At 43.9% G+C, this 21,244-nt stretch overlaps 3 protein-coding genes across 5 annotated transcripts; all 3 read left to right on the top strand.

Annotated features, from left to right (window-relative positions):
- Positions 1 to 1,526: 1,526 nt before the first annotated feature.
- Positions 1,527 to 4,983, top strand: mettl9 (methyltransferase 9, His-X-His N1-histidine). Of its 3 annotated transcripts, none has more exons than XM_080021853.1 (6): positions 1,527 to 1,659; positions 1,818 to 1,982; positions 2,849 to 3,039; positions 3,152 to 3,361; positions 3,634 to 3,818; positions 3,936 to 4,983. In XM_080021853.1, the coding sequence occupies exons 2-6, from the start codon at positions 1,884 to 1,886 to the stop codon at positions 4,145 to 4,147; spliced, it is 897 nt and encodes a 298-aa protein (XP_079877979.1). In that variant the 5' UTR covers positions 1,527 to 1,659; positions 1,818 to 1,883; the 3' UTR covers positions 4,148 to 4,983. The 3 variants fall into 3 exon arrangements, with proteins under 3 accessions (XP_079877979.1, XP_079877978.1, XP_079877980.1); XM_080021854.1 differs by having other exon boundaries at positions 1,606 to 1,659; positions 1,880 to 1,982; XM_080021852.1 differs by having other exon boundaries at positions 1,551 to 1,982.
- A 967-nt stretch (positions 4,984 to 5,950) lies between these two features.
- kdelr2b (KDEL endoplasmic reticulum protein retention receptor 2b) lies at positions 5,951 to 11,251 on the top strand. The gene is made up of 5 exons (XM_080020967.1): positions 5,951 to 6,204; positions 7,957 to 8,057; positions 8,345 to 8,503; positions 8,673 to 8,925; positions 9,819 to 11,251. The coding sequence occupies exons 1-5, from the start codon at positions 6,114 to 6,116 to the stop codon at positions 9,851 to 9,853; spliced, it is 639 nt and encodes a 212-aa protein (XP_079877093.1). The 5' UTR covers positions 5,951 to 6,113; the 3' UTR covers positions 9,854 to 11,251.
- An 879-nt stretch (positions 11,252 to 12,130) lies between these two features.
- On the top strand, positions 12,131 to 19,154 carry LOC307245500 (uncharacterized protein). Its single transcript, XM_080021098.1, has 7 exons — positions 12,131 to 12,180; positions 13,743 to 13,945; positions 14,759 to 14,860; positions 15,039 to 15,134; positions 15,577 to 15,687; positions 15,843 to 15,963; positions 16,085 to 19,154. The coding sequence occupies exons 1-7, from the start codon at positions 12,153 to 12,155 to the stop codon at positions 18,901 to 18,903; spliced, it is 3,480 nt and encodes a 1,159-aa protein (XP_079877224.1). The 5' UTR covers positions 12,131 to 12,152; the 3' UTR covers positions 18,904 to 19,154.
- Positions 19,155 to 21,244: the final 2,090 nt, after the last annotated feature.

Genomic DNA, 21,244 nt, shown 5'->3' on the forward strand with positions numbered 1-21,244 from the left:
GTCATCGCTCTTCGGTTTTAGGAGGTTATGGAACGAGGCCGTGACGGTTCCGCGTCACCGGCGCGCACACACCCACACACACACACACACACACACACACACACACGAAGAAATATGACAAACGTCACCATAATGAACGCTACCTTTTGTCTCAGAAACGTGCTGCATATTTCGTCTGTAAAATAATTGTGTTTAGAATGCCCACAACCCAGGGAACAGTGATGACGCCACACAGTTTGAGAGCAATCACAAAAAAAAAACAACAACCGAAGAATAACCGGTATTTTTTTTTTTTTCCCCCGGACACTTTAAGCCGCGACACCAGCTGCGCAGCATTCCACTGCACCCGGAACAGTCCTGGGCGGATCGATCCATTTGGGTGTGTCGTTATTCTCGGCTCAGTACATCTAAATGTATCGGGGTTTTTTTTTTTCTTCTTCGGGCTCGAGTTTTTTGTTGTTGTTGTTGTTGTTGTTGTTGTTGTTGTTGTTGTTGTCGTCTTTCTTCGCTTGAGCGTGGAGCCGGATTGACGCCGAATCCAGCTCTCGTGTGCATCAATTCGAAACCAACACTCCGATCGGGAGCCACTGTTGCAGAGCACGGCGACCCCGGGTTACAGTCTTGCAGCCGGGCTCCAAACTGTTAACGTGTATTACGCTACATTACATTACATCACGTCACGTTACATCACATTTCACTCAGCAGACGCTTTTATCCAAAGCGACCTACAGTTGAAATGTGTACGGAATAATGACGCGTTGGGCGTCGCCAATATCCACTGTCAATAAATCTCTATTCACATCCATGGATTTTTATCTTTAAATGCACATATCTGTACATACATAGGCATATTCCTTCCATCTATTCCATTTTATTTTTATTGTATTTTATTCTATATATTTTTATCTTATTCTATAAGTATTCCACTTACTGTATTACGTTTTAGGAGTCAGTTAGTCGGTCTATTAGAAAGGAATTTTCTACTTTTACTTTTTATGATTACTTTTATTTTTTATTATTATTATTTTTTTCCCTAGGACGTATTGTGTGTTATCACCGGGTGCGTTGCATTACATTTAACTGCATATATGTATGAAAGTATGTATATGTATGTGACGAATAAAAATCTTGAATCTTGAATCTTGAATCTTGAACAGTGAGTTGTTGTCATCTTGGGACGTGGGACGAGGGGAGGCTGCAACTCTCGTTCGCGGAAAAAGGGGCCAACGTCCAGATGAGCTGTTGCCGTTGCCGCGCGTATACCGGAGCGGACGACCTTCAGTTCCCATTCGCTCCCGTTTTTACCCGTTTCTCTGACATTTCTAGACACGAAACCGCAGCACCCGGACGAGAGGGGGAAATCTCGACACAAGCACCGCGACAACGTAACCCACCCCCCCCCCCCCCGGACTCTCGGAAATGAAACCGGTCGTTCGCTACGAACGAGTCGTTCGCGGGTCCCGCACGACTAACACGGAAGTGAGACGAGATCGTCGTAGACAAAAAAACCCCCAAACAAAACAACAGTTGAGATAATGGGCGGAGCGGCCAGACCAGACCGCCCGGGCGGCCGCACGGTGATCACCTCGGCCTGTTTGCCCCACTCGTTTGAAATGTCGAGTAAACAGGGGGCTTCCTAAATCCCAGCCGCACCCTCAGGTTTGTTTGTTTGGCACTTTTTTTTTTTTTCTTTTTAAAGCTGGAGTCATGGTTTGCGGGGCGTCGGTGTGTTCTCCCGCCGTAGGGTCCGGTCACCCGCCGCCTCCGTCCCGCTGAAGCCGGCCGGGTCACCTGCTGTCCGTATGTGTCCCCCGCAGCTGAGGACGTTGCTTTTCGTAGCCTGGTTGATCGGCTACGTCGCCTTTCTGCTCTCCGTCAGGAGGATGTGGACGGGGAAGTACATGCGCAGCCCCCTGGCCCGGTCACTTTTCATGAACATGATCGGCGACAGCGAAGCGGCGGACGGACAGGAGACACAGGAGGTACGGATCACTGTTAGAATGTGGATCACTGTTAGAATGTGGATCACTGTTAGAATGTGGATCACTGTTAGAATGTGGATCACTGTTAGAATGTGGATCACTGTTAGAATGTGGATCACTGTTAACATGTGGATCATTGTTAACATGTGGATCACTGTTAGAATGTGGATCACTGTTAACATGTGGATCATTGTTAACATGTGGATCACTGTTAGAATGTGGATCACTGTTAACACGTGGATCACTGTTAACACGTGGATCACTGTTAACACGTGGATCACTGTTAGAATGTGGATCACTGTTAGAATGTGGATCACTGTTAACATGTGGATCACTGTTAGAATGTGGATCACTGTTAGAATGTGGATCACTGTTAGAATGTGGATCACTGTTAACACGTGGATCACTGTTAGAATGTGGATCACTGTTAACATGTGGATCACTGTTAACACGTGGATCACTGTTAGAATGTGGATCACTGTTAGAATGTGGATCACTGTTAGAATGTGGATCACTGTTAGAATGTGGATCACTGTTAACACGTGGATCACTGTTAGAATGTGGATCACTGTTAACATGTGGATCACTGTTAACATGTGGATCACTGTTAGAATGTGGATCACTGTTAGAATGTGGATCACTGTTAACATCTGGATCACTGTTAACATCTGGATCACTGTTAAAATGTGTGAATATACATAATATATATCAAGTAGTTGTATCCGTTCAAAACACAAATTAATTCGAATTAAACACAGTTGCCAAAGAAATCCACAATCAATGGTGTGTGGAAAGACTGGCAGTGTTCAATGTGTAACCTATTTTGTTATGTTTTTGTTGTGTTTCTCCCTCCTCTCCCCTGCCAGTGGTACCGCTGCTCCCCGGAGCTGCTCGGGGAAACGTTGCAGAAGCTGTTTGTCCAGAGCCACTTGGACCCGGACACCCAGGCGTTTCTGAGGAGGAGCGTGGAGAAGTCGGGTTGGATGTTCACACAGCTCTACCACTCCTTCGTGTCCACGGTGCTGAGTCCTCTGGTGTCGCGTACCTCCATCAACGGGTCAGAAACACAGGGCGAGATCTTTTCCCCCAACGCGTATTTTATTATTTATTTTTTTTGCAAACTATGCCTCCTGCGTCGCGCCTCTCATGTCTCTCTGGTTTCCCCTCAGGTTCCTGGGTCGCGGCTCCATGTTTGTGTTCTCGGCGGAGCAGTTCAGGCAGCTGCTGCACATCTCCCCGGAGTGGCGGGCCGAGAGGCTTCTGGACCTCGGGGCCGGGAACGGAGGCGTCACGGAGGTGATGGGGGCCCATTTCAGAGAGGTCTACGCAACGGAGGTCTCGCCACCCATGAAATGGCACCTCCAGAGGAAGAATTACAAGTAGGCGGTTTTAACACTGTCGCGCTGTAAGATGAAACCATTTTACCGGGTCACGTTCACTGGCACTCCTATTCAAGGGGATTCAGATTGCGTTTCTCAATCCTTGTGTCTACCTGCCTTTATGCTTCTCTCTCTCTCTCTCTCTCTCTCTCTCTCTCTCTCTCTCTCTCTCTCTCTCTCTCTCTCTCTCTCTCTCTCTCTCTCTCTCTCTCTCTCTCTCTCTCTCTCTCTCACTCTCACTCTCACTCTCTCACTGTGCCCGCCTGCCTCAGACTGCTGGGTCTGGACGAGTGGGAGCGGACTGGGTTCAAGTATGATCTGATCAGTTGCCTGAACCTCTTGGACCGCTGCGACAATCCGCTGGACCTCCTCAGGGGCATCAGGATGTCTTTAGTGCCCGGCACCGGGAGAGTCATTCTGGCCGCCGTGCTGCCCTTTCAGCCCTATGTGGAGATCGGTCAGTCAGGATTACAGCATGTACTTCTTTAGTGGTGCTCAAATTATTGGGCATATGTTTCCGGTTAAGGTCAATTATAGTGTATAATGTGTGCTTAATTTTGTGTTTTTCCCCAAGGAGGGAGATGGCAGCGTCCCAAAGAACGACTGAGGGTGAAAGGGAAGACATGGGAAGAGCAAGTGACTAGTCTGTCCAACGAAGTGTTTCGAGAGGCAGGGCTGGAGGTAGAGGCTGTAACCCGGGTGCCTTATCTGTGTGAAGGGGACATGTATAAGGATTACTACGTACTTGATGATGCCGTGTTCATCCTCAAGGCTTTGGAGGACTGAAAGACCTCTTTGTGTGCGTGACGATGAAACGTGACTGTGTAATCACAAATGACGGTTAATGAACGACTCAGAGAACCTGGTTTTGCCAATTTAAATGTCTTTGTTGCTCATGCTAGAGCATTATTGTTGTAAACACTGTGATAACTATTTGTTTATAACAAACTGGTCAATCAAGTCTTAAGCTCAGGTAGGTCCTAAATTTACCAGCCATTTTATGTGACAGAAACACCATCCTTCTTCAGAAAAAAATAATAATTTCATAAGCAGTTGTTTAGAGTGGGTTATGAGGGGAAGGAAAACTCTAAAAGTGACATCTTCTAAGACATATCAGTGTTGAATGAGTGTTTTGTGAAATGTATTTATTCTGGTACATGTAATTGGTGTACTGCTTTATAACTCTCCAATGTATATGTGTTGGTGGAAACAGCCCTCAATGTGTTCTTCCATCATACCGTGTTTAATACATAGGACCTTTCCAGACTTTTATCTTAAACTGGGTGCATTATCTTTATTACTGCAAATGCTTACTTGATCATAATTGTTATAAATTGAATCATCATGGCACTCATAGCTATTAGTGTGCATCTCGGATGCAGTTGCACAAATGGTCTTTTTAAAAAGTTTAATTGTATTATTGAGTTTAATCAATTGGAGAAAAAAATATACTTTTTTAAGGGAGGTTAACTGTGTCTCTGGGCGTCAGGTTGGTAAATGGAATACTGGGAATACTTTGAAAACGGCACCTTGTTCACCGTGCTGGGTGGCCTGTTACAAGTCGCGTTGTTTTATTTGCAACGATGTCATTGCAAATGTAAACCACATTTTAACAAAATTAAATACCGATTTTTGAATAAATCACAAGTGGAAGTGGTGTGAGTGAGTTGGGTTCACCGAGAGCGGGGAAACTGTGGCAGGTGTGTATGAAGACAAGTTGTCGTCGGCTGAAGTTTCATGACATCAGAAATGTTGACTGACGCAGATGAGCTTAGAATTTTGACTAAAAGAAAAATGATTGTCAGATAAATAATAGTATAAGATATTTATTGAATTGAAGACTATTTAATAACTAATGAATATGTATACAACTGTATTGAGGACCGCGAGTATTCTGATTAAATTCTGAATTTAATTCTGTTCGATATATATTTTGGGACGATGATGCGCGCCCTGCTCGACTTGGGAGCTTCTCATTGGCTGAGCGCCCTCCCTTTTCCCGGCGTGCACTGGGAGCCGCCTGGCCTCGGCTGATGAGAGCCTCGACCCTTTCTTCCGATTTGGTTCTTGGTGAGTCAATCAGTAAAAAGAGTCGTTCGGTTTTGGTTCAAGGCACAGCGGGCGAGGGAGGACTGCTCGGACTGCTTTGTGTTCATATATTCAATGTACTTGAATATTATTTTATTATTATTGTAAAATATAATGTGCAATAATTATAATGAATCATATAATTGGTTATGTTGAGATGATTATCTCGAAATATTTATTTTGGCAGCACAATGACAAGTGTGAATCACAAAAATGATTAACTTGTCAAAGATTTCTATTTGAGTGAAATTCATATTGAATTGTGCCAAATTCATTGACCATTTTATTTTATTTATTTTTTTTAACCTTGAACATTCATTGAGTTTTCGGTGATTATTTTCCGATTGTTTTAGTGAGCTCCCCCGCACTTTCACCGGCGTCACTCTGGACGCCCGAGTCTTCTCGAGAGATTCGCTCGCCACGAACGGACTGTTTGCGAGTTTTTCATCCCTATTGGCCACGTCCCCGGGCCACGTCAAGCGCTACACGCCATTTTCCCCATCTTTAACCAGAAGCTGGGAGTATTCCGGGGCCCCGAAAGTCTCCCAAACAGGGCAGGTAACGATACCCAGGCGGAGGAACGCGTCAGAGGGAGCCGAGCGGTGACCTTCTGAGACTAGAACCGGTCGGATTTCGCCGCGGAGAAGGAGCATCTCAACCGAACATGAACGTTTTCAGGCTGACCGGCGATCTGTCCCACCTGGCAGCCATCATCATCCTGCTGCTGAAGATATGGAAAACCAGGTCCTGTGCCGGTGGGTAGCGAGCTGTTAATTATTTTGTCTTATTTTTTTTCCATTTGATTTATTGTGCGTGGTTACGCTATGGAAAGTAACGCGACTTAGTTTTTCGGGGGAGGCGTGTTGTGGAATACACGGGTAGCCGACTGGCTAGCACCAGTTGGCGTCAGTTAGCTCAGTGTCGGCTAGCTGCCCAGCCGTTGTCAACAGTGATGTTACAATACCACGCGTTGAGCGCCTCCGATTGTTGCATGTTAAACACCCAGTTTCACGAATCAACTCTTCCGTATGGCCCCGTTCACCCCCAGATGCCCTTCTGGTGTTTCTGGGGATTGACTAGCAGAAAGCAGTGACAGCACGGGGTGGGGGGTGGGGGTCCACCACCACCAGCAGCAGCAGCAGCCTCCCACGCTGGGCTCTTCCCCATGTGGGTCAGAAAAGACTTCTGTCACTCATCCCCGAAATGTGGGGAACACGAGGAGTGCGGTGGGTCCGTGTTCACCCTCTGTTTACTGTTTGCATTCTCCAAATGTGGGCTCTGACGTGGAAACGTTGACAGTCAAATAACACCGTCAAACATGCACGAGTGGTTTAAATCACATTATCATTCATACGGGGTCATTGATGCTCCACACAGTTTATTTGGGGTCAATGGGAGGCTTGGCATCTGCACCCTGCACCGTTGTTTACTGAGGGATTAGTCCAACTAAAGCTATTTCTTTTTTTTGAAAGTGTGACGTTTCTCATGTCCGACAAAATCCTGTGTGTCAGCGTCACGTATCAGTTATTGAAGTTAAAGATAGTCCGTGCTCTGTAAGGTATATCAACGGCCTACTTTTAAATGATTGTAGTCCATTAACACTGGACAGACACTCATTGTCCTCATGCAACCTAGAAGTACCCATACGCATGCAATCCATGTTTCTGATTTGACTGTGTGGCTATTTTGCGTTAAATAAAAAAAATCCCATTCCTCTTGGAATGCATGCACTAAAACTGTACACGCACAGCATAGGACTCATTACTTGGATTGACTTTTGTTTTTCTACACAGCTGGACTTTCCCCCTGCTCATTGATTCAATTCATTGTCATGCCTTTTTGGACAGGCTTTCAGCAAATCCTGTTTTTCTGTATTCAAATGCTTATGACATTGCTAAGCTGTATTTTTCTTTTTTCACGCCTTTGTTATTTTTCCACCACTGGGGTGGTTAGGGGTTCATGAATGACCTCAGTTACATTTCATTGGCTTCTGTGATTCCTGTAATCTTGATGAATTCCTAGATAATTAAGTGCATTTTTGCATTGCACACACTGTCTGTGACACAAAGATGTTTGCCCATAAGGTGCAATTCGTTTTTTTTTTTTTTTTGTTTGTTTTTGTACCTTAACCACCAAGCCTAACTAGTGAGGGGAGGAACTTCTACAGAGCCTGAGCGGTTATCTGGATTAGACAGAGAAGATGTACGATATATTTCTCACATTAAATGGTAGCCATAATCTTTTGAGGGGGGGGTTTGACTCTTGCATTGTGATGTTACTTTTTAGCTGTGCGATTGAGAATATAAAGCTATACTGACCAGGCTTCTTACTGTACCTTAGACCTGCTAAATACAGGTGAAGAAAAGAGATCCATTAATGAAGGGGTGTGTGTGTGTGTGTGTGTGTGTGTGTGTGTGTGTGTGTGTGTGTGTGTGTGTGTGTGTGTGTGTGTGTGTGTGTGTGTGTGTGTGAGTGACAAATGCACATTACTGCTGTTCTCCAAACAGGTATTTCCGGGAAGAGTCAGATCTTGTTTGCCTTGGTGTTCACCACACGCTACTTGGATCTGATCACCTCATTCATTTCCCTCTACAACACCACCATGAAGGTAAGCGAGACAGTAGTAGAACACACACACACACACACACACCTCCTCTACCCTGCATCTTAAAGCACTTGCTCTAACAACCTTCCTGTTTGTGGTGGCACTTACCACACAATGTGAAGAATATTCTAACCTACCCAGCAGACACACCCATGTGGACCAAAGGAGGATGTGGGACAACAAGTTTGGGTCTTATCCAAACTGAAGTTTAACTCCAAACATACTGTTTATCTTGGTGGGGTATTTTTTAAACAGATGTTTAAAACTCTGCTCAATATTCTGTTTTCCAGGTCATCTACATTGGATGTGCGTACGCCACCGTCTACCTGATCTATATGAAGTTCAAAGCCACGTACGATGGGAACCATGACACATTCAGGGTGGAGTTCCTGGTCGTCCCCGTCGGAGGCCTGGCTTTCCTCGTCAACCATGACTTCTCTCCTCTGGAGGTGAGGCACTTAGGGCATGGAGATGGTCGGTCTACATGTTTTTCGATCAGAGATGGAAGCGTCATCCCTCGCACACAAGGCTGTCGCATCCTGTTAGAGTATCCATTCAGCATGTCTGACATGCCTACCTCCAACTATCCTTCACCGCTCTCCCTTTTCTTGGGCTCAGATCCTGTGGACATTCTCCATCTACTTGGAGTCGGTGGCCATCCTGCCCCAGCTCTTCATGATCAGCAAGACCGGCGAGGCGGAGACCATCACCACTCACTACCTGTTCTTCCTGGGGCTCTACAGGGCCCTCTACCTCATCAACTGGATATGGCGCTTCTACTTTGAGGGCTTCTTTGACATGATCGCCATTGTCGCTGGGGTGGTGCAGACCATCCTTTACTGCGACTTCTTCTATTTGTATGTAACGAAAGGTGAGTCCCTGCCACAGAGGTGCTTATGAAGCAGTTATGTCATGTTTATTTACAAATTCTGCAGCTCACTCGACACAGTCAAGCACATTTATTCTTCCTGCGAACGTGATTCCCAACACATTACACAAACCTGCACTGTGACTGTTACTAAAGAGCATCTACGGTCATGGTTGCTGCACATGCTATTTGTGAAACCGTATTAAAGAGTGTAAAGAGAGAAAAATATGATAATTGTAAAAAAAATATATATATGATGCATTTTTCACTATTCATAAAGTTCCAGAGGCCATACATGACCGAATCAGCTTCTCACATTAAACCAGTCTATTGAGTTGCAGTTGGATGGGCCTTTCCAATTTATACACCATTCTCACTCTCTCAATTCTCTTTCCATTAAGTAAATTGCAAATAAAGTTTCCTCTTGTAGGTTTGAATGAGATGGTGCATCATTTCTTCTTCAAGGCTAAATTCAGATTTCAGAATATAATGCTCAATTCTGAATCTCGCACCTAATCAAGTGTTTTTGCATATAACAATTCATACTCTTCTTATTTTTTTTATTTTTTCCCTCCATTTTCATTTGACATGACTTGATCACAGTACAGACAAAAACGAATCCTGTACATGCCGCCAACAACCTATCACGTAGCAAAAATAGAGTCCAGAAGCGAGAGTTTGAATTTAGAAGTAAAATGTGTATTATCAGGCGATGAATCACAGAAACATGATTTCTAGACTCTGTAAAAAAATGTATAGTTAGAACTGAGTCTACACTAGCTTGAAACCTAGATATGAGATGTAGTCTAAAGTCCACACACTGTGTTATCTGCATGATGATGTCGTCCTGGTTCACAGGGAGAGAACTAAACATCACCATGTGCTCTGTGTTACAGTCCTGAAAGGAAAGAAGTTGAGTCTGCCAGCCTAAGTGCCAAAGAGAGTGTGTTTTGGCAGACTCAAAGAGGAGGTGAATGTGGGGGGGGTTGGTACTGGACACCGCCTGCCCACCCCCACCCCCACGCTCCACCCCACACCTGACACACACACACACACACACACACCACCCACCACCCTCCCTCCTCCCCCTCCCCATCAGTGCAAGGTGCCTGAGACAGAGAGCGAAAGGGAGCTGCTGCAAGTCGTTCCTGGGAACCCCTTGTGATGGAAAACCCGCGGAATGGGAACACGTCTGCTGGGGCCGTCTCATGGCCTTTGGGTTTCTGTTTGACGCATCTTGCCTTAACTTTTTTTTATTGCTCTGTATAAAAGGAAGAAAATAAGTGACACGTTTTCTACATTTAAAAAGAAAGTGTACTCTTAAGATTTGACACGTGACACAAGTGGATAAGAGCTGAACTTCTAAAATTGCCTGTGATTTGGCATTGTATATTGCGGCAGACTTATTGTGGTGGGATATTATTGACTAAGCTGTTATTTGCAATTTAAATAAATGTGCTTGTTTTTTTTTTTTGTTTTTTTTTGTTTGTTTTTTTTCATTTTGGGGGAATTTGTTGCATCCCCGTAGCTTTGGCTGGTAAATTTACTTTCATTTATTTTCCCAATGAATGGCCCTGTTGACATTCCTGTGTAAAAGGCCATGGCCTGGAGGTTTTCTTGTGCTACTGTCATGGCATATATTTGATTGTAGGTGACATGACTAAGTTTGTTTATTTAAAATGGAACAACTGTAACTACGGAGTGAATATTTTTGTGTGGATACCTCCAAAGAAATGCTTTCTTCCAATAGGCTAGGCTATTTCACTTATTAACAGATCACCTTTTAGGAACGGCAAAAAATGCCTGCTGTTGCGTTTTGAAACAAGGTATAAGCAAATATTGACCCAAAAATCTCCATTGCTGTAAATGGCTTTTTCATTTAATTACTCCCTTTTGTTCTCTGTGGCTGATGACATATCACTTGTGATTCTGTTTCATTGGCTAGCTCATTCATTTTAAATTAGTCATCTTAAATATTTGAAACAAATAAATGATTTGGTTCTATAATATGTTGATTGATAGTGCAGAACTGAAATTAATTCTTTTTATTTGCAGGATTTTATTTCATTTTATATCATTTAATAAACAATGTCTATAATTGTCTATGTGATGCTCGTAAAATTAAGATCAGAGTAACATGTAGCTCTTGGAGATCAGCATGATCCCATGGACACTTTTACATTGGCGTCAACAACGGCTATCCAGACATCTGTCAATAATTCATCTTCTAAGATCATTCTCATTTCCTCCCTGATTTTTATTTTTTATCACAGCAGAACATTTGCATGATGTTGCCACCACAAATAAAGGTTTTATGGTCAACATTTAACTCTGTTCTGTGGTAGATCAGGAGAAGGCAATCTGCACGCAAGGTAAGCTTTGAGGTAATGTTTCCTACGGAGCCCTTCATCGCTTGACTGGCAATTCTCTTGTGGGCACGAGGCACGGTGAAGTACCTCTTCCAGTCAGGACATCTGTGGAGCCTCTCATGTGTGACATCTCTGGTGGACGGAAGGCAAAGGGCTTGAACGAAGACCGGGGGAGCTTCTCCCTGATGCAGAATGCATCCTCGGCTCTGCTTTTTCCCCAGAACCATTAGCCAACAGTCACCACAAGTCAAGGACAGTACAAACTGGCACAACCAAATGTGTATTCTTAGTGACCATGGCTTCGATTAGATGCCACTTTATTCATCCCCGGAGGAGAATTCAGAGGTCAGAGCAACAAAATAGTGCAGTGAAAAATATATGTACACATATACACAGAAGTTAATGGCAAGTAGCACAGCAGGGCAGGTGGCAGTTACACCAAAGTAAAGAACAAATAGTATATGCCAGCAGTGTGTAACAATAATATGCAATGGTAGTACTAATAAGTCAGTCTGTATGAATGATAATTAAAGTAATAATACATAATAATTGATTAATTATATAATTAAAAAGTATTGCTAAAAGAGAGCAAGTCAAATAAGTACATCTGGGTTATTGAATCCCTTTTCCCCCCTTGATCAAGGAAAGGTCTTTGTTGTTGTGTGTACTTGTGCCTGGGCGCTAGGGGGCAGCAACACATCCACGAGGGCTTGGTCTCCCGGAAGTGTGTTGGAACTAAAGAAGAAGTGGAAGCAGACGAAGAACGAGAACAAGAACAAGAAGAGGCGCCATCACTCCGTTCATATAGATTCGCATTTCCCCCCCCCCTCCACGATCCGACCGATCTTTGGCCGTCGCGCCATGGAAGAAGACACTTCCGAATTCAACTGTAAGTAAGAGCGACTGCAGAAAAGTGATTAGTTTGTAACCGCGGCCAAGTGAGCCGTCGTTTTTGAAACCTCGGTCCAGCGATCCGCTGTTAAGATGTTACTGCGCGTCTATTACTGTAATTGCGGCAATGATTCATCGGTTTTTTTTCCCTTTTTTTTCCGCGCGACGTGCGAGACCCGCACCGGCCATACCGTAATTACACGAAAAGCGCGTCGAATTTTAACGGTCGACGCCTTGGCCAAGATCCCCCCCCCCCGGACGGAGGTAATAAGGCGAGGCCGGCAGAGAATCGCGCCGAGTGTAGGGTGGACTGCGGTGGCGCCTACGCAAAATGGCGCACTATACACCGTTAGCGGGCCAACACTCGAGAACGATTCGTTCGAAACGAACTGATCGTATAAAATGGCTCGCTCCGAGTCGTGTAGGCCCCGCTCGGTCCTGGCAAAACCCAGACCGGGTGTCCGGCCCGGACGGGTCGCCGTTCACATCTGGCGCCGACGTCAATCTCAAATACCTTTTTTTTGGTTGACCACTTGTGATCGGATCCCGCTTACTATGGAAATAAGCACGAATTACTGAGTTCAAAAAAAAATAATTCTACAAATATTTATTACATAATGATATATATTAACGCGATTATCACTGCAAGCCTCTCGTGAAGAATCGAGCCGAACCTGATTCCCACCCATGACCCCGCATGCTTTGGCGTGTGGGATAAAGATGGCTTCTGGGCCGTATTGCGGCGCACAGAGCCCCCACACTTAGCGCCCTTTCGGCGTTTGACCACCGTGACGCCATCACAATACGCTGCCGGTGCTTACGTATTATATACGCTATGCGCGCTCTACGCCACCCTGCTCCTTCCCGCACTCTGTGCTGGCTGAGGACGAGCGGGTCACTAATTTAGTGTTTTAAAAAGTATGCCAAATGTTCAGATTGCTGTTCATCTCATAGGCATATGCATGCAAATTGGACGATTTCCTACTTTTGACTGAATTGTTAATAAAGAGTTCTGTTACTTTCCATGTTTATGTAGGTGGCCAATGATTTATCTCTGTGTTTTAGTTAAGTTTAAGCATTCCCATTCTTACCGAGCTGCTGTACCAATGAAATCCTGCACCCGGGATGAATAGACTGTCCCTATTTTACACGCAGACTGCAGGTTTTTCCAGTCCCTTGCATCTGGATATACAGCAGGTTACATAGTTGTATCATCATGGCTGAGCGGTTAAAGCAAACGGCTATGAAATGCTGTACATCATATATATATATATATATATATACATATATATATCTATATCTCTCTCATGGAAGCTGCTTAGATGTTGAAAATTACAATAAAGAGTCCAATTTTTTTTATTTTTTATTTTTTTAACTACATAGGTAGTAGACTATGAGGTACCAGGAATGAAACTGTAGTTTTCAAACCTTGGTTTTCCAATAAAACCGTCTGATCCAAATTTTTTTTGGATCTGAATTTTATTTGGCGATTATCATTTAGACTGCATGGTGTATCCCATCATAATTGATAATGAATTCAAACTGTGTGCTTGCATCCAGGTCCCCCCCTTCCCCTCTCCTGTCTGCGCCTTTTTGTCCCACCACTTCGACTGGTGGCTGCAGCGATCTGGCAGACGGTGGAGAAGAAAGTTGTGGCTGATTATGGGTTGGTTGAGGAGTTCATCTCCACGGTGGTCGAGATTGTCCCCGATCTAATCAATCGTCGACAGATTGCCCAACTGGTTCTGGGACTGAGGGCACGGGTAAGGAATAGTAACGTCAGATTCTATCGTTGCGTGAAAATAATTTATGGTCCTAATCAGTCTCTAATTACCATAACTATCAAGTCCAGTAAGATTTTACAGCTTTAAGATGCTCAAGGAATATTTTTCCTGCCAGATAAGGTATTTGGAATGATAACACCATAGCAAAAATGGCTGGCCTAAATATCTTGTTTACCAAAGCTTAAAGGCCAAATATGATTGCCAAATCTCCCAAAGTCAGAAGTAGTAGTTGAGTAATTTAGCAATATTATAAGGTTCTATATTTTGCATTGGTTGTGGATGTTTCAACATTCCTGAGGAATAACGTTTATGACCTTTTTGGTTAGGAATAAATACTGCATTCTTTTGTTGTCATGGTGGTTACAATGGTATCAGCCTAAACAAGCACCTAAGTGGCCCAAAAATTATTGACATTGCCTTTATCTCATCTGAATAGCGAGCATTCACACACATTCATAAATAATGTGTGGTCTCGCCAATGATTTCTTTTAAGGATGGGGAGAAATGTGCAAGGAAAGGAGAGAAGGTTTTTTTCTACTTCATTATTGAGTATTGTGAACTGACTTCAAATCAACAACATCACAAATCCAAAATCTGTCGGTCATAAAATCGACAGCATCGATCATCGTCATTGTTTGTTCATATTACTTTTCAGAAAGCACTTAGTTGTCTTGCCACGCACCCAGTGCAAACAATTACAAGAGACAGTTCTGGCATCCGTAATTGTTATCATAGGATGGGATCATTGCATTTTTTCACGGAACTGTAGTAACCTGCTATGTCCTGTTTCAGCTGGTCTTGGAGTTATGTCAGTTTGAGGAAACTTCTGAGTTGGGGATTATTCAGCCACACCTTGATAGAATGGAGACCCTATCAGCGTCATGGGATGTGGAGGTGGGGTAATTTAATATATATATTTTTTTCCTTCAACCATAAAGGTTATGTTTAATGCTGATTTATCTTTAACAGTTTTTTGTGAGTTTGTTTTTTCGCTTGTTTATGTTTAAGAAAATACAAATAAATAAACACGTTTTATTTTCTCGCTCATCAGCGCTGTTCTTTCATTTTGTAGGAACCAGGTTCAAATGTGGAACTGCCCAATTCAAACTTCAGAGATCGTGTGCACACCCTGCTAAAAGAACCGGAAGAGAGAGAGAACTTTTTCCAGGTCAGTGTTGATATGGCGCTTTTATATTTATATCATATTTAATATTTATTTATATATCTGCTCAATATCTCACTATTGGGTGTAGGTATAGGGTTAGCCCTGACAAACCTTAGTTTTACCGTAGTCTACCGTATTTTTATGATATAAGGAGAATGCCAACAGAAGATGGACCTATGTTGACTGTGTGTCAGTTCATGGGCAGGGCAATATGCGTTCTTGTTTTTTAAGATTTTAAATATGCTTGTTGAACGGGTTATTAAGTGACTGATTCTTTCCTGTATACAATGGTTGTTGTTGAAGGATTGTGAACAATTCTGTGTTTGAGTATTTAATTGCAATTGGAGTCCCAGCATTTTCATGTTTTAACTCCCATTGTTTCCAACTTGAATGCTATATTTATGATGAGCAATCAACAAATGAATATTGGCTTTCTGTCCATCAGAATGTTTTCCCTGAAGAATTTGGCCCGAAGTACGATGAGGAACTGAATACCTTGACGTGGCAGTTTCTATCCAGGCTTGAAATGCTTCTGAATCTTCAAACTCTCCAACAGGTAATCTAATTTGGCACATGACATGCTGTTACACTGAAGCTCAGTAGATGTATTGACAGGATCTATGTTGTTTCCTTAATTTTTGTCCGGACTATGATTCACTATTACAAATGTCTTGTTATGATGTAAATAACTGTTTTCTGTTCTTTGCTCAGGTTGCATCCATGCTCTGCTTTCCCTCCTTTTTAAGGGAATGTTTGGAGTCTGTGTCTCACTGTCAAGACCTTCAAACACTGCTTAGGTATCAGAATGACCTCAGCCAGCTGGAAGAAAGTGGTAAGCCTCTTCAGACAAGATGCCTGTGTAGTTAATCCAAACTTTTTTTTTCGCAATGTGCTTTATTCTGTTCCTACTCCTAACAATTTACCTAACGCTTTGTAAATTATCTCTTTTTTAGGTTATTCCGTTGAAGGTGCACATATTGCCTCGACCCTAAGTCTGTGTTCCATGTACAGGACGATTCCGGAAAATGACAAACTGCACGCTGAAAGCCACATCTCGCCTATTGTGTATTCATCTAGTTCCGACATGGAGAAGGCATCTATTGCACCGCTACATGAAAAGTCAGGCAAAACTGAGCTGGCTACAGAGAACGCAAGGAGCGAGGCACAAGAAGTGGAGAGAAATAAAGGGAAGAATTCCGTATTCCTCAAACAGTGCAGGGTCCTCTTTAAAAGACTCGACGTGCCCTTGTCTTTGAATTCCAGACCCGTGAGACCAAACAGGGGACAAAAAATGAAGATGATTCTGCTGCAAGAGAAAGGCCACTCGAGAAAACAAAGCCCTTCCCCAGCGGCGAGCCTACACCCTTGCATAGAAACTCAAATGTTGCTATCGAACAGCGAGTCCGCGCTCCTGTTGCCCGGTAAGATGTCCGAAGATGCTGCGGCTACAGCCGACATGTCAGATAATGATTCTGTCGGCTCGCTCAAAGATCCTCCTTACATGCTTCCTGTGAATGAAGATGCTTCTAGTGAGGACGGCTCGTTTTCCAATTGCTCCGATGCCGAGTTTGATTACACGTGTCCCGAGGAAGAAAAAGTCACCTCAGCCAAAAGCAAAGTCCGGGGGGGCTCGCGTAGCAAAGCCGCTTCCGCAAACAAGACCCACTCCTCGGGGCAAAGAGGCCGCTGTTACTTTTGCAAGGAACAAGTCACGGGAGACATGAAGGAGCACATGGAAACCCACTTTCCCAACGGCGAACTCACTTGTCCCCGGTGTGAGACGACGTTCAAGCGCTTGGCGTCGTTCAAGCAGCATTTAAGAAGAACGTGCCTGCACTCGGAGGAGGTGGAGGCCACCTTGGGGGAGTACAAATGCGATGAGTGTGAAAAGGCTTTCAAGTACAAATTGTCCTTGGATGAGCACAAACGCACCCATAACAAACTCTACTGCGAGGTGTGTAAGAAGGTGTTGCGCGACGCGGAAACGGTGGAGCGGCACAAGGGGTCTCACATACCTTTTCAGTGTACTATGTGTGAGGAAAACTTCCGTCTCTATAAGCCCCTGGCCAAACACTATGAAAGCGCACACAAACTCAGAAGACCCTTCAAATGCCACCACTGTACCAAAAGCTTCTCCGCACTGCGGCTATTTATTCGCCATGAGTGGACGCATACGGGTCAATTCCCATTACAGTGCCCCCAGTGCCCCAGGAAGTTTAGGAACGATCCCGATCTGGTTTCCCACATGAGAGTGCACACGCGCGAGAAACCCTTCCTGTGCCCGATCTGTGGCAGAGCATTCGCCGCCAGCTCCAACCTGAGGCGACACTTGAACATCAAGCACAGCAAGGCCCGGGAGGGCCAGAAACTGTCTTCCTCGCAGCACAACAAGTCAAGTCAAACTAGCGTGGTGGCGGCGGGCGCGAGAGCTGCTCCCGAAACGTCCGGCAATGCTTCACTCAACCCCGTGGCTCACGTCGGCATTTCCACCGAGGACGGCGCGTTATTAAATAGCTCGGACAAAGATCCTGAAAGCCTTCCCACTGCCAACAAGGATTTCTCCGCCGCGGACAACGTGCAGCAGGGCGTGCGCGTCAAAATGGCCGCCACGTACAAGACCAAGCACCCGAGACCAAGAGGCCGATGTTGCATTTGCAAGGAGCATGTGAAGCAGGACATGAAGGAGCACATGAAGACTCACTTTCCAAACGGGGAACTTGCTTGTCCCCGGTGTGACTCTAAGTTCAAGCTCCTGACGTCCCTGAAGCTGCATTTAAGGAGGACTTGCTACGATCAGCAGCAGTTGGAATCCGAGGAGGTCGAGGGAACCTGCAGTGTCTACAAATGCGATGAATGTGAAAAGGCTTTCAGGTACAAATTATCACTGGACGAGCACAAACGCACCCATAACGAACTCTACTGCGAGGTGTGTAAGAAGGTCTTGCGAGATGCGGAGACGGTGGCGCGGCACAATTCATCTCACATGCCTTTCCAGTGTACTCTGTGCGAGCAGAACTTCCGTCTCTATAAGCCCCTGGCCAAGCACGTTGAAAATGTACACAATCTCATCAGCCCCTACAAATGCCACCACTGCCCCAAAACCTTCACGGTGCTGCGGCTATTTATCCGGCACGAGTGGAAACATACCGGTCAGCTTCCGTTCCAGTGCTCTCAGTGCCTCATGAAGTTTAGGAACGACGTCGACCTCGTCTCCCACCTGAGAGTGCACACGCGCGAGAAGCCCTTCCTGTGCGCGGACTGCGGCAAAACGTTCAGCTCCAGCTCGAACCTGCGCCGGCATCTGAACTTCAAGCACAGCCAGTCCCGGCGGCGCTTCTCCTGCTCCCAGTGCGACAAGTCCTTCAAGGAGAAGGGCGCGCTGAAGAAGCATGAGCAGCGCAAGCACCAGCACCAGATGTCGCGCTACCCGTGCATGTACTGCGGGAAGCTGTTCTCCGCCTCGGCCATGGCCCGGCACAAGCTGATCCACACGGGGGAGAAGCCGTACAAGTGCAAAGTCCCCGAGTGCGAGAAGTACTTCAGGTCGACGAGCGAGATGAAGACGCACACGCTGCGGCACCACACGAAGGAGAGGCCATTCAAGTGCGACGTCTGCGGGAAAGGTTTCATTCGGGCCTGCTTCCTCAACGAACATGTCACCATCCACTCCGGGGAGAAACCGTACGTGTGCTTTGTTTGCGGGAAAGCGTTCCCAAAGATCTACAGCATGAGGCGACACAAAAAGCTGATGCATGCGTTTCAAGCAGACTAGACCTACCCGCAGAGATGTCAGGATTAACAAATTGTGCCACAACCTAAATTATCTATATTCTTGTTGATGTGGTTGATTAATGACATGATTTACTCCTAGCTTTTACTTTTACTTTTTTAATCATGCTATTAAGTAACAATACTGTTGGATAAACAATGTTTTCCTGAAGCCGTGTTCTTTTTTTTTTTTTTTTTTTTTTTGTGTTTTGTATAAGCATTGTGGTCATACTTCACTCTTTCAATAAATTTCAATTTACGGACGCAACCAGTCTTATTTTTTTATACTTGGCAATTGAATGCTTAATTATATGTACAATTCGAACTTATTGGATGTATTTTTAATTATAGTGTTGGACATTATGCTGTGCAATAATGCTGGATTACTTTCCTTTGGGTCGCGTTCACTGACGGCTGCTTTCAGGTCACAAGTAGCCGGGGGGGAGCCATGTCCAATCAGACATTTCCTCAGAGATCAATAACGGACTGGTCTGTTCATGACTGGCAATTATTTGTTTGGGTTATGTGTGCCGCGGATGAGTTCGTACCACAGCGATAGTTTGCTTCCATAAACATGAACATTTTGTAGGCCGTCTAAAGGAAAAATTGATTTGAGGACCCGGTGCTATTTTCTTCAACGCCAGGATCTCCAAGCTATTAGTGAATTTATATACTTAGTCAAAAACTGTGTGTGTGTGTTTGTGAGACCGGACATGTAAATGAAGACGGGGAGTGAGTTTCTGGGGAGCAGCAGATTAGTATTGATCGTACCATGAGGACGACAAAAAACATGTACAATTACTAATATAATTCCTAAAACGCATTAGATATCCCCATAAGTGTTAAGATTGTTTTAATTATTTTCGTGATTATATTGATTTTAAGAGCCATTTTTCTAGATATTCATGAGAAGTTACGATGAACGTACAGCACACATTCGTAGAAGACGAGAGGACAAAATGGCTGCCTTTCCTTTTCCTTTTGCGTACGGATTTCTCTTCCCGCCAAAGCGCTCACTTCCGGCATGGTGCAGCCCTTAATAAGTGCCGTGGTGGGTTTATATACAAGTTCAATCTACTCGGTGGAATGTTCCGCCCCTCGTTAGAAGCCACTTTAATGCACATATCTGTATATACATAGGCATATTCCCTCTTATCTATTTCATTTTATTTTTATTGTATTTTATTTTATTCTATATATTTTTATTTTATTCTATAAGTATTCAACTTACTGTATTACGTGTTAGGAGTCAGTTAGTCAGTCTATTAGAAATAATTTTTCTTTTTCCCTAGGACATATTGTGTGTTATCACCGGGTGCGTTGCATTACATTTCATTGCATATATGTATGAAAGTATGTATATGTATGTGACGAATAAAAATCTTGAATCTTGAATCTTGAGCAGTGAGGGGCGTCCAAGTGTTTCACCAATTAAACTCCTCCGTCTTTGTGCGAGTGGATTTCAAACGCACAGATCGGGGTCGGATTTTTACACATGGTGGCGGAGGGTCGGAACTGTTGACCATGAGAAATAACAATAGTTAAGTGCTCCAGTCCGGAACGAATCTAAAAGATATCGAATATAACAAAAAATTAAAACAACTATTTATGTGGTTATTTGTTTCCGCCAACAGTGCAGAAGTATGTATTTACTTTCGCAACCATGTTCAAGTTTTCCCCCATTATTATTATTATTTTTATTATTATTATTATTATTATTATTATTATTATTATTATTATTATTATGCAATTTAAAATTAAAAAACAATAATACAATGACATAACAAAAAAAATATGACGCCAGGGATTACAAAAATATAATTCAGGAGTTTTACAGAGGAAAAATAAAATAAATAACAATCAAGAGCACAATCAAAATGAATTATATTGTGGCATGTATTAGATGCATTTTCGGGACATTTTTCCCCGAATGATTTTTAAGGAGTTCAAATAGTTTCCGACGTCCGATAGAAATTATATGTTCAAGTTGTATGTGTATTTAGTTGTGGGTCGCCAGAACGGGTTTGGCGAGGCATGTTAATTTCATTCACAACATTTTTGTTTTATAAGCAGTATTTTCGTAAACAACGTAAATAGTCCAGCGCACCCCCCCCCTCAATTGCACCATCCGTTCTAACATCATTCGGTGCAAAACTTTGTTTGTATAAATTTGACATACAGGTTTTACCAGCGTAAATATAATGATTAGATGTTTTATTATTTTTATCGTTATTTATCCTGGGAGGGAAATGCGGCGTAAACAGCTGGATACATCTGAACAATTGGTGACCGCAATAGCGTAAGAAGAAAATTGCCCCTATTTCTAATTTAAAAATATAAAAAAA

The sequence above is a fragment of the Zeus faber genome (genome assembly GCF_960531495.2).
Source record: "Zeus faber genome assembly, chromosome: 20".
Lineage (NCBI taxonomy): Eukaryota > Metazoa > Chordata > Actinopteri > Zeiformes > Zeidae > Zeus > Zeus faber.